This window comes from Gallinula chloropus, assembly GCF_964237585.1.
Source record: "Gallinula chloropus genome assembly, chromosome: 19".
In the NCBI taxonomy this organism is placed as follows: domain Eukaryota; kingdom Metazoa; phylum Chordata; class Aves; order Gruiformes; family Rallidae; genus Gallinula; species Gallinula chloropus.
The window spans coordinates 4,284,655-4,298,023 of NC_140104.1; the positions used below are offsets into that span (position 1 = coordinate 4,284,655).

Below are 13,369 nucleotides of genomic sequence, written 5' to 3' on the forward strand. Positions count from 1 at the left end.
CCTAGCAGAGATTTTCATTTTCAGAGCAGAGATTGAGGGTCTCAGGAGTGAAGTTGCAGAGTGCATGTGCTTCGCAGCCAGGGAAAAGAAATGGTGGTGTTATAAGTGCTGGCTTGCATTAGGCAAAGATTTGTCCCCTTTGAATCACCTGAAGTATTTAAATCTTAGCCTCTGGGCTCCCATGTCCTTGACAGTGTTAGTTGGAAGGATACCTTTGTTACACAGACGTAATGGAAAACTTAGCCAGAAGAGAGATTTCAGGTCCTGTTTGTCATTTCCAGGGGAAGAAAAGAGAGGCTGGAAGGGAAAATGAAGAAGGGAAAAGATGCCAATCCTGATTTTTGCATGCTAGATATTCCTTTTCTGTTCCCCTTCTCCGTAACAGAAACTGTTCCAAAGTAACCCCGCTCGTTTGTATGTACTGATGGAAATCCCCGATCCTTTACAAGTTAACCAAGGCAGAGAACAGCGTCACCTTGTTTATACAGTGAAAGAGCTGGATTTAGCGAGCAGCATTCCCACTACATAGGCTAAGCTCATTGATAAAGGGGAAAATACACTGCAAAAGCCTATTAACCTGTTTCTAAAGAAAATTAAAGCTACAATAAGGTACTCATTTAGCAGTGTTATTATCTTTTGCACACAGCTCAAGTAGTTCATTTTCAGCAACACAAAATTTTACACAGCAAGGGGGGAGAATGAAAGCTTAGCAATGTAGTGAAGCAATGCTATCACAGTGATTTCTGTTACTCTCCTCTGAATGAACATTAAGCAGCTTGCTGCTTTCTTGGAGAACAGACACAATCACACCATCCTCCACAGACAAGAGGAATCTCTGCCCATCTCCCATTCTTCCCACGCCCTCCCATGTGTTCGCTGCATTACGCTGGCACCGGGCAAGTTAAGTCTGTTGTGCAGCTGATATTGCAAGATCAGAGAAAGGGCTGGGGGTTTTTGTGTCCCTACTCAACTTCCCCTCATTTGAGAAGAGATGATGATCGCTAAGCCAAATGAAAAACAACCTTTGATACCTGTACTGCATGGCTCGTGTCCATTCAATTTACTGACAAAATCCCCTTAGGGGTGTGCTTGCTACATCAGCACCTACCCCATTAAAGCCAGGGGCATAACAAAACTCGTGTTAGTAACACAGCTCCAAACCACACAGTTAGTAGGTCCAGTCAATTCCTGAAGCAGGGGTGAATATACATTCGTAGTTGCCTAATCCTGACTGCATGGAAACAAGCCAGGAATTCTTTCCGGGCACTAAAATTTAGCATGCACACACAATTCCTGGTTTTCCTTTTACCTGCTTTGGCATCTTTTCTAGCCCTATGGATGGGATCACTGGAGAGAGCCTTTACTCCAGAGTATCTTGTTTAAATCAAAGCAAAGAACACTTAAAAAAAATGTTCTCCAGAGGGTTCCACAAGCAGAGCCCGAAAGCTTCAGTGAGAAGTACTGATCCTGGTGGGACCTGAGTAACACTGGAGCCACAAAGCCAACCCTCACCATCAAAGCAAGTCATAGCTTCTGTTTGCTCCTGCAAACAAAGCATATTTGGAGGGAATAAGGTATCTTTCCTTCAACTGGGAATAAAATGCTTTGTCACAGTGAATTAATAAAGTTTCTTGGCGAGAAATTACAACATTTTGTTACAGCCCTCCTATTAGGAGGAATGAGAAAGATTTGTGGGTCTGATGGCATCAGAGATGCTTTCGGAGGAGGAGTGAGTGACTCAGGGCAGTGGTGTAAGGCAGCAGAAAGGAGGTGCGGGCTTGCTGTGCTGGGCTCTGCCTGCTGGGAGCCAACCCAAGGTGAGTCAACCTCGTCCTCTGAATTTCTCTGATAAAGACCGAGATTCCAGTCATACAGACGGAAAGAAGTCTGTCTTCTTCCAGCAGCTGACACCACCATCGCTTCACACCACTTCTATCCTGCTCCTTGTTTAATTTTAGCCCAAAACGCCATCCCGAGACCGCTCGCCCCACGGCGCGCAGCCGAGCGCTGGCTGTAACGGCTCTGCAGCCGGGCTCTTCCCTCAGAGGCGGTGCCCGGGGCTGGCAGGGCGGCTCTTTGTGCCGTTAAACCCGTTCCCAAAGGACGCGGGCCGTCACGGCCAAGGTCGCCCAGCAGCCCCGCACGCCGCTCCCGCGGGCCTGTGCCCGCCTCGGGACCGCGCCGCCGGGCCGCGGCGAGACCGCGCGTTCCCGGGAAGGACCCCGGGGATCCCCCAGCCGCTCCGGGGTAGGACCCGCCCCGGGGGTTTGAGGCGGGCGGGCTCCGGGCAGCGCCCGGCTCTGGCTCCGCTGGTCGCAGCGGCGATCCCCGCGCTGACCCCGGGCGGCGGGCAGGGCACGGCACGGCACGGCAAAGCAAAGCAGGACGCACTCACCGCGGACAGGCAGCGCGGACCGAGGCGGCGGGCAGCACGGCCGGCGGAGGAGGAGGAGGCGGAGCCGGGGCGGGGACTGCCGGCGGCGGCAATGGCTGGTGGTGAATCGGGCGGCGCGGAAGAGCAGGCTGCTTCCCGCTGGCGAAAGTGCGGGCGGGGAGCGCGGCCGGCGTTTACCTGCGGGCGGGACGAGGAGGAAGCACGGCGGAGACGGGCAGGGGCTTGGCGACGGCCGCCCCGGGGAGGGCTGAGAGAGAGCTGCGGGGAAGGGGACCGGCACCCCGAGAGCAACCCGGGGCTTGTGTTCTCACCCGTCGGCACCTCAGCAGGGCGCGGGGCTCGCCCAGCCGGCACCCGGAGCCGGTGAGGACTCCCGCCTGTGCGCGGGGCCGCGGCTCCCGGGCTGTGCCGTGCGCTCAGCCGGCGGGGCTGCCGCTACCCGCGCCGCCGTCACACACCCCAGAGCAAGCCCGGCTTTCCGGACGTTTAACCGGGAGTCTCTCCACACAGGTCCCCGCCGGGGAGCATCACCGTGGGATCGGGACTTTTGAAAGGGCGCTCTGGGTGCAGGCAGAGACTTGGCTCCTGGTTTTACTGCACCGCGCCGCTGCAGAAGCGACAAGAAGCTTCATTAGGGTCACTGCTGGATGTATCCGTTTCGTTTACGCCATAGGGAATACGACTAAGTACGTTCTACAGAGCAGGATGTACAGTGCCGTTGTTCACTATGTGAATATTTAACAGAGCGTTTCATATTTAGAGAGCGTCACTTGGAGAATCTGTTGGAAGAGCAACGTTTGTAAAGCTGGAGCTCGCTTGGGGCTTGCCAGTGCCTCTGCTCGGTATTACAGAGCCAGGCCAAGCATCAGCGCCCGTACTGCTGGCACTGTTCTGCGTTCTTCACAGTGAAGAGTAACTCAAAACCTCTGGTTTTCTGAAATCAACTTCTCTTTTGATGAACCGGTACATCAGCATCATTTCTGATGCGGTTCTAAGCCCTGTTTCATAAAACTAACTCGGGTTCACGTGTTTTCAGAGGAAGACAGAAGGATGTCACACAACCACCTGAAAGAAGCCTTTATCAGCAACCTAAATGGAACTAGTTTGCTGGAAATTTCCCTAGGCTTGTCTGTAGCTCCGCTCCTCCTGCTCTGCAGAGGGCTCCTCTTGATTTTGTATTACCTGCATTATGGGAAACCTTTAAGTTCAAGGACATACAGCTTGCTGCTAGACTTCCTTGTGCTAGTATCTCCTCTCCTGTTCTGCTGTACAGTCTTGTCTCCCATCCTCTCTTTCATGCCAACCATCATCGCAGCCTTCTGTGCCGGAGTATTTTCTAAAATACAGAGCCAAAGAAAACATGAGACCAGAGTGCCTTTTAGGCAAATTATAAAAGAATTCCAGGAGACGTACTTGGATCCAGAATACATTCCAGCAATAACTGTGTTTCGCGTTTATGTCAACATGTTGACATCAATCAGCATTTTGGCAGTGGATTTCCCGCAGTATCCGCGGCGATACGCCAAAGCCGAGACCTACGGAACAGGAGTTATGGATTTGGGGGTTGGAGCTTTTATTTTCGGTAATGCTCTCGTTTGTCCTGAAGTCAGGCAAAAATCTTGTGTGACTCAACCAAAATTTTCCAATCTAACCAGGCAGTTTTTTTCCACTTGGCCTCTGGTTCTTCTTGGTGTTGGGCGACTGCTTAGTGTTAAATCTGTAGAGTACCACGAGCACACTTCAGAGTATGGAGTGCACTGGAATTTTTTCTTTACCTTGGCAATCGTGAGGCTTGCAGCATCTCTAATCTTAGCCATATTTCCAAAAAATAATTCTTGGATTGTTGCTGTAAGTCTGGCTGCACTTTATCAGCTTATTCTTAACACTACTTCTCTGAAGATGTTTATCTTGCAGGGGAGCAACGGCAGAGATACTCGGGTTGGCTTTTTAAATGCCAACAGGGAAGGGCTGCTCTCTCTTTTTGGATACCTCGCGATATATATGGCGAGTGTCCAAGTGGGACTCTGCCTGCTGAAGGTCAGAAACTCAGTCAGAGGCTGGATCGAAGCAGCGTGTTTCTTGCTGCTGACAGTTCTCGTGCTCTTCTTGTGTCTCCATGTGGCACAGGCATACGCGGACCCCGTGTCCCGCCGGATGGCAAACCTGTCCTACTGCATATGGGTGATCGCACACTGCCTGACTTTGTTTATCTGTTTTGTAGTGACTGATCTCACGTTGGTGTTCACAAAGCTCCTCGTGAAGGGCTCCAGCGTGCCCTGCTGCTGGAACGTTGTAAAGCCCCCCGGTACCAGTAAGAAGCATGAAACACAGGCCGTGCCTATCGCAAGGGAAGGCAAGCTGCTACACACTTGCCTGATCAGTGCTATTAATAAGAACCAATTACTCTTTTTCTTGCTAGCAAATGTTATGACTGGGGCCGTGAATATACTGATAGATACCATCCACTGCAAGGCTGCATTTACATTATGTATACTACACTTGTATATGTTTTTTAACTGTTTAATTATGTATATATTGCATGCAAAAAATATAGTATTAAAGTTTTGGTGATTCCACTCAGTTTTAAGTGGACTAGTTGAACTTTGCTTGCTGTAGCTGAGTGATGGTACCTTAATGAATGATAGTACTGTTACAACGTATAACTTGGTATAGCTTTTAGTGACTTAGGCTCAGTTTGGGTTTTTTTTAATGGTTTGTTTTACTGAAGTATACAATCAATGCCGTTACCTGCTGAGTTGTTACACATTTTCCTGAAAACTTAAGTCTTTGAGATTGTTTGCTGAATGCTCCTACTGCTCCTTTAAACACTCATGCAGAGGAGTAAGAGTTAGTGACCCGTGTTCATACCCAACTGCTGGAAAAATTAGGTTACAAAGTAGAGAGTAGAAGCCTGATAACAAGTAAGAAAATGAGTAATTATGTAGCAAGACAGTTAGCTGTGTCAAGATTTACCTAGTTAAGTTCCTTGCATAAATAATACATAAGAATAATTATTTATATAAAAGGTATAGAATAAGGGGATACTTTAAAGTGTTTTGGCCCCAGTCCTGCAGAGATTTATGCATACACTTGACTGTAATTGTATGTGGAATGTTAGTGGCACACTGAAATTAACTTAGCCTTTGAATTAAAGCTAAATTTTATTTTCATCCTCGCTGATGAATATAAATGAAGACCCCAGATAAAGTGTGATGCTCTGAGGGATAAAACTCAACTGCAGATGAATTCACAAAAGGGGTGGTGGAATTTGTGGTGCACATAGTAAGAGCAGCGCAGCTTTTTGTAAGAAAACTAATTCAGCCCCAACCTGCATACCAACATGTTGTGACAGCTCATCTTTAGGAACGCTGTAAAATACAGTCTTCAGCTCTATGTTGAAAGTACACAAGGCCCACCTACTTGTCTATAAAGTTATTTTAAACAGCAGCTCACTCAGGACTGCCTTTTGACAGATGAGATGTCTTCAAGTGGGAACGTTCTGTATTCATTTTTATTAGCACACAAACAGTGTGCAAATGGAACAAGGCATGCTGCAGTGGGTCAGGGTACTGGCAGGGCACCGACCAGAGATGTGCTCGGGTTCTCTACCACAGCCTTTGTTCACTTTCCTAACTCATGACGGTTCTTCCTGACCTCATTAAGCTGTTGAGAAATGCAGTTAAAGGCTTTTGTGAGGACTTCAGTAATGGGAGATGCAAATACTTAAGCAGAATATGATGATAGATGCCTAATATCAGTGCAGTTACAGCAGTGCACATGGGCCTTATTTCAAATTTCTCCTTGTCTATCAAACGCGACGAAACACAAAACCTATGGAGATGAAGCCCCTAAATCAGATCCCTTAAGGCAGACATGCTGGGGAACATTCTTAAATTTACAAGGTTCTCTCAGCCACTGGCCAAGAGCAAGGTGAAATGTGAGGATTACAGGCTGTGGCCGTGCTGATTTAACGCTTGTTTACTTCACAGATGTAGCTGTAGAGTCTTCAGAATGAAGAGAGAGCAGCCTGTATTATCCCAGGGACAACTGCAATTAATTGGCAACTACGTCTCATAAACAGTTGTCACTGTTTATAGCAGAGTTTTCTGGGAACTGGTGTAAGTATTAATTTTAAAACATTTCCTAGGGGAAAAAGGCCTCCATTGTGAACCAAGTGGCACTACTCATTTATGCAAAATTACTCATGGATATTAATTTTTGAAATGTTTGAAGCACAAGCCCTGCAATGAGTTCTGCCTGTGAGCACAAGTCTATCAATGTGATTCAAAATGAAGGCATTAATTGGGTGTGACAAAGCAGAGCTGTGTCTGGACAAGCAGCAGACTATTTAGATGCCAACTCCATTTTGTGAAGGGAGAATTACGTGGGAGGCCTGCTGTGTCTGTGCAGAGCGCTGTTACCAACTCCAGGGCTGGAGCTGCGATTTACAACCACAGAGCCGGCAAAGCGGAGGGGATTGTGGTGCACAAGCAACAAGGAGAGAGAGAACAACCCGCTTCTCTCAATAACAGCCCAACACTGCATCACGAGGCCGCCTCCCGCTTTTAAAGCCCTACGAAGTTGTTCACCACTGAATTAATGAGAGACAATTAATTCTCATCGCTTATTGTCGATAACAAATGTGGCGAGCTCTGCCCTGAAGCAACCAGCACAGTTATTAATGCTGAATGTTTAGACTATGAATAGATAGAGATAATTAAGCGTGCCTCTGAAAGAACCAAGAAATGCAAACAAAGTGTTCTTTGATCACAGAGGCTGTGTGAGCAAACGGCACAGTAAATGAGTTTGAAAAGATGCGAGAGAAGTTGACGCTGTGATACTGCTGAGGACACTTTGTCCACACGCACCTCGATGGCTGTCAGCTCAGTGGCTGGCAGGCGCAGCAGCACCGCATTTCGTTTCACTTTGGGCTGCGTTGAGGAGAGTAAGCTTGTACAGATCAAAGACACACTTAAAAAAAAACAAACAGGAAACTATGGTTTAGCTGTTATGTAACTAGTAGAAGTTAAAGTGATTTCAGTTAGTCAGACCAAAATGGTTCAACTATAGCATGCCACCGACTTTACTATCAATAACAGCAAAGCAGAGGACTGGGAAGATATCAGTTGTTTTGTCTTTGCTGCCATAATTCCACCAAGTGATTTCTGTAGTGCTGCAGGCTAGAAAGAGAACATGGTGGGAGATAGAGCTGGGTACATTTAACCTTAACCTTGGTATTTGTTAAACAATAGCAGCTCCTTACAAAATTTTGTTATTTTTAAGGATCAACTTACTAGCATGCCTTCCTTTCCAACCAAAGTGTCTCTTTTGAAGTCAAATGTTGCAGTAAAGATTTCAGGCAGTATCCTATTTCAAAGCCACCGTGTCCTAAAGAACAGGTATTTCTTCCAGGCAAACAATGGGCCATGCAAATGAACTGCACGGAGGGGATGCGTGTCTTTTCACTGTTTTGCAGGTAACAAGCAAGCTCCATGTTCTAGCAACTCGTGGATAAAAATGACATGAAATGTAACAGTGCTTTTCAGGCATAGTTTATCAATACTGAGAATACAGTTTAGGGCGCTGCCGTTTTGTTGATGTCATCCAACCACGCTCTGGGCGTGGAGGGGCAGAAGTGACACAGGAGCCCACAGGCTGAATGGACCTTGTGGAGACAACGTTGGCTCATCAGAGTCCAGAGTGCTCATGACACTCTTTAACACGAGAAACTCTTCCCTCCTCACAAAATGCCAGCTTGCTTTTTTTGCTGAAGTAGAAACCCATGAAAACACACAAACTGCAAACTGTGCAGCGATGTGACTCTGCATAACGTTTCCGTTAGAGATCTTGCATAATGAGTTCAAGTAAATTAACTCCTCCACTAAAGATGTTTTGTTTTTTTTTTAATGCAGAAACAAGGAAAAAAAAATATAATCTTACTCCCTAATTGCCTCCCCTGCATTTTCTTGTGAGGATTTCTGTATCTATATACGCAAAGAACAAGAATGAACAGATCAACTGTATCATTTAATAGTTCAAGAAAGGCCATGGGGTGGTTTTGGCTGCCTAAATTAAGCAGCCACAGGATTTCTAGTTGGCTGCACTAGGGCGCTGCAGAAGCCGACAGCCTCAAGCCAGAGACCGTAAGTCCAATTAAAGCCTGCCTACCTGGCGTGTAACCAGGGCAGGGAAATCTGAGGCGGCACTTTGATGTTCGGGCTGCGTCCGAGGAGCGGGCGTTCCCTTCCTTCACCCACCCCTCATCTCCATCGCCCGCTCCTCACCTGGGGCCGGCTCCTTATAACCCACCCCCACACAGCCTGCCGGCGCTTTTCCAGGGCGGGAGTCTGGGCAGCCTCTCGCTGTGTCCCGCCAGCTCCTCGCTGCCGCGCCCCGGGGCGGGACGGCAGCTGCATGGGAGGGGAAAGGCCCGAGGAGCCCCCGCGCACGGCTCTTCCCCGCCCGCGGGGCCAGGCCTCTGGCGCGCACCCTCCCTCGGGTTCCCGGGGCCACGGCGGGCGCCTCCCTACCTCAGCCCCCCGACCCCGCGGACTCGAGGTCGAACGCGCGGCTCGCGTCGTTCGTAACAGGGGCCCGTCAAGCAACAGCTCGGGCGCCCGGGCCCGCGGGGCGGCAGGTAACGGGTGACCTGGCGCCTCCTGCGGCCGGCCCCGGGGGCGGCGAGGCGGGGCCGCGGCCCCGGGGGGAAGCGGCGGGACCGCGGTCTCTCGCGAGAGGAGGGCGGGGCGGCCCGGGGCCGGGGCCACCGCCTGTGGGGAGGGCCCGGGGAGGGGGAGAGGAAGAAGGCGGCTCTGTGACGGAGCCCGGGGTGTCCGCCCGCCTGTCAGTGCGCCCGGGCCGCCGACTCGCGAAGGAGCCGGTAAAGGCCTGAGGGGGGGAACGAGGCGGTCGGTGGGCCGCAGGGCAACGGTCCCAGTGGGGCTAAGGGGAGGCGGGAAGGGAGGGAGGGAGGAGGCCGAGGAGCTGGTCTGCCGGCTGCCTCTGCGCTCGGGGCTGCCCCTCCGCTCGGGGCTGCCTCCTGGCCTCCCCGCTAAGGGCCGGGTGAGGACAGGGAGGAAGAGGGTGGGCATGCATGCAGCGTCGCCGGGACTGCAGCCCGCCTGGGGAAGGCAGCGGCGGGTCCGCAGCCGGCACCGATCCCGGGCTGGCGCTGGGGAGCGGGATGAGCGGCGGGCCCGCACCCGCAGCTGCGGGGTGCGGCCCGCCAGCAGCTCTCCCGGGGGTCGGAGGCAACCCCGCTTCGCAGGTGGAGGCATCCCTTCGCCCCGCCGCTGCTCCTCTTCCCCCCCATCCCCGGCCGCCGTGGGACGGGACGGGGGCGGCGGAGAACCATCTGCGAAGCCTGCTCCGCGCTGGGCGGGTCCCTGGCGGGGCCGGTGGCTGGCGGGCGGAGGGTGGTGGTGGGGGGGAGGGCTGGGGAGCGGTCCGCAGCGCGGCGGGCTCCATCCCCCGCCGGCCTTTCTCCCCCGGCTGTGCCCGGCGGAGGGCCGGGTGCGCTCCTCCTCGCCGTACCCTCCCTTCCATGTTATGTCGCATTTCCCAGCCTGCCCACCTCTCCCGTGCCCGGCCCCGTAGCCTTTTTGAGCCCCTTCCAAGGCTGAAGCGGCGGGCAAGGCTGCGCGGCCGGGCGTGGGCTGGGCGGCGGGGCCGGAGCTCGGCGTGGTGAATCAGGCGACGGGTTAACGCAGGCTTGTTCCCGGCCTGGTGAAAGTGTGCCGGGGAAACGCGGCTGGTATTTACCTCCCCGGGGTTTGGCTGCTCGCAGGCTGGAGCTGGGAGGAAGCGGCAGCAGCGATGGCGCGGCTCGTTGCAGTGTGCAGAGACGGGGAGGAGGAGTTCCCCTTCGAGAAGAGACAGATTCCCCTCTACATCGATGACACCCTTACGGTGAGTGCCTACGACCCGCGGGGCACCGGTGTCCCTGGTCAGCCCGACTGCAACGTGTGCGGCCGGCGTGTTGCAATTCCCAGGCGAGGCCTTTTCTCTAGGCAGGCCTCCGAGGCTCCTCCTTTGCTCCTGCAGCCTGAATCTCTGTGACTCTGAAACACTTCGGGTCACCAGCGCTTAATGTGGCAACTTTTGGGTATTTTCTTTATCTGATTCCCAGCTCAAAAAACACGCCGACCACATAGTAAGAAAGTTATTGCTGTATCAGGGCCCGTGCACAACTTTTTCCAAGTGACAAGGGTGTCTCCATGCCCAAGCCCCAATGTGGAGCAAAGCCATTTTACAGTTAACGAGGAAGGGAGCCATGTTAGTGTTAAACCCCAGGTTCACAACTCAGTGACTATTACACCCTTAAATAGGCAAGCGAAGACTAAAGGTGGTTTTGAAAGCTTTGGCTTAAAGTAAGGCCTATTGAGTCAGTAATAATGCACTGCCACGTCTGCAGCAACAAATGTGAGAGAGTATCAATGTTAGTCTGTTGTTCTGGATAGAAAAATGTGTGTGTTTTGTCACTTCCAGAAGATTCAGTGGAAAAATTAACTGAATGCAGCTTGGAGACTCTCTAGTCTCTTTTCCTCATGTTTTGAGGAAGGCTTAGAAATTGCATCATAGATAAACACAGAGAAAACAGGGGGTGGGGGGTAGAATCTCTACAAAGTCAGTTGTCGTCTTAATCTTAAGGTGGGAACATGCTGGGTTGAAAATAAGATTGCACTTAGATAGTGTAATTAGGCATCTTAATTATTCATATTTGAATTCTGTTGCTGTTAGTGGTGTGACAGTAAATGCTGTTACTTTAAATGGTGCCAAACGTGTGTGCTTGAAATTCCTAATCTCGTGTTTTAGCATAGGAGGACGCCTGACTTGGATCAGCTAACTCGATCAGCTTCCTAATGTAATTTCTTCCATCTTCCAGAACAAAATAATTGAGTATCTTCAGACGGTCTCTTTATCTTTAACAGTGCAATGGAGGGTTGTCTATCTCAATGCCATCTGGTTTTGTTACATTTGAAGAGGCTTTGGATTTTAGTTTTGATCAGTTTCAGTGATGCCATATTATTAATTTACCAAGAATTATTGTTAATTTTTGGCTTTATGTAGTTTTATCATCTCGGGTGTACTGTGCTTACGAGTTACGCAGAGTTTCCCCTTAAGTTGTCCAAAGGAATATCTAACCTCAAGTGGTTGATTACCTGCAAAACCTAGCATTGTGTAAGCAAAGTGTAAGTTTGGGAGTTTATTTAATGCCTTGGAAGTTACTCTGCCTCTCTGTTCACCATGTAGCTTTAAAAATCTAAGCGGGAAATCGAAGTTCTTGTTGTTTTTTCTTCCTCTCCATGGGCTCCTTAGTAAAAATGACCCATTAGATTGTGTCAAGTAGAAGAGTTGTCATGCTCTTGTTATCTTCCTTGTGCTTAATAGGTTGAGAGAGATTGAAAATTCATCCGTACCAGGTGTCAAGTAGAGATGACTTCAACTGACCACGGGGTTTAGTTCCAGAATTTGAACACCAGGCCTAAACTTCGTGTCATTGTGCTGTGTTGTTGCTATTGTTCTACTTCTGAGACCAGAGGCAAGACGTGCTCACGATTGAAGAGGTCCCCTTAGCTGTAAATGGGTTTATATCTGTATGGATGAAAGGGGTTTATGCAAGTGCAAGTCATCCTCACCATGAGGAAATCTTACCACAGGTCCATTTTTTCCCCCTGTTCCGTTACGGTTACAAAACACTCGGATTTCTGGGTGGCTTCTGGAGGCTTTTATTAAATAAATCTCTAGGAGCAAGTGAAGGAACTCTTGGCTTTCCTGTCTTGGTCTTCTATAATTTATGGTTTAAATTCTTAATGAGTGCTGTTGTGAGAGATGCAGTTGTCTTTGGAACATAACTTTATATCTGCAGCCTTGTCTTTAAAAGTAGCGGTGGCTTTTGATAGTAACTGGTTTCTGTTAAAAACCTCAAATTTTAAAAACAATGAGACTATATCCTTTCTATTAGTCAGCTGGAAGACTTCATCTAGGCCTTAAGTCTGGAAATATTAAGTGGGTGATTGTGAATTGGTGAATGAGTGGCCTATAATGCCCTTAAACTTGTGATGTTGCTCTGTAGTAGCATAGAAAGCTGTTGAGGTGCAGCCTGATCCTGCTCCTCAAAACGGGCTGTTTGCTAGCACGCTTTTCTGTTTCTTATGGCTCAGTTGGAAATTAAAGGAAGTTTAAATGGGGAACCCTTTTCATTTCTGAAGCAGCTTGTATGGTTTCTAGAAGGCATTCCATTTGATGTGGTATTATGGGAATTTTTTTCCTTACAGTTTAGGGTGTGATGGAGGCTGATGTTCAGCCACTTAATAAAATCTCATCAAGACACATGAGCTAATTTAGCCTTTGATAATTTCACTCTGTTTTACAAAACACCTAAGGGTGTTGTCTGATTGATAGTGGGAGATGAAGGTGAGGGGAAGAAGATACAGAGATTTATCTCGTCTGTTATTAGCAGACAGAGCTTTTACTTTTGCATGCAGCCTCTTCCCCACAGAAAGAAACATCAGATTGGCCATGTGGGAAAGCTGTAATTCTGCAGCAGAAACTCGTGCTGATGCTTAGTGTGTATGGGTCAGGAGCAAGGGCAACTGGATAAGAAATGCATGGGACGTTATGAGTAGCACTGACTGAGGCACTGTTTTGCACAGAGATAAGGCAGCTGCGCTTATGTTCCAGCTCCAGCACCTGTGAGATCAAAATATTGCCTTGTTTTCTGGCCTTAAAGAATAGATGTTTATTTTGGAACAGTGTTGAGTGCCTGCAGAAGCAAATGTAGGAGCTCTCTGGAGGCAGTGCCTGCAGTTATGAAGACATCAAGGAATTCTGGCTTTGTGAGAAAATTGAGGAGAGGTGGAGGGAGGAAAAAACATTGAATCAGACAGTTAGTTACAGTTAGTTAGTTGATGTGGTGGTATTGGACTGGTAGTTGGGCTTCATGATCTCCGAGGTCTTTCTCCAAACTTAAAT

At 49.5% G+C, this 13,369-nt stretch overlaps 1 protein-coding gene across 1 annotated transcript; it reads left to right on the top strand.

The window, feature by feature from the left end:
* Positions 1-3,445: 3,445 nt before the first annotated feature.
* Positions 3,446-4,995, top strand: PIGW (phosphatidylinositol glycan anchor biosynthesis class W; the record flags this gene model as incomplete). The annotated part of the gene is made up of 1 exon (XM_084273177.1): positions 3,446-4,995. The coding sequence occupies one exon, from the start codon at positions 3,446-3,448 to the stop codon at positions 4,964-4,966; it is 1,521 nt and encodes a 506-aa protein (XP_084129303.1). The 3' UTR covers positions 4,967-4,995.
* Positions 4,996-13,369: the final 8,374 nt, after the last annotated feature.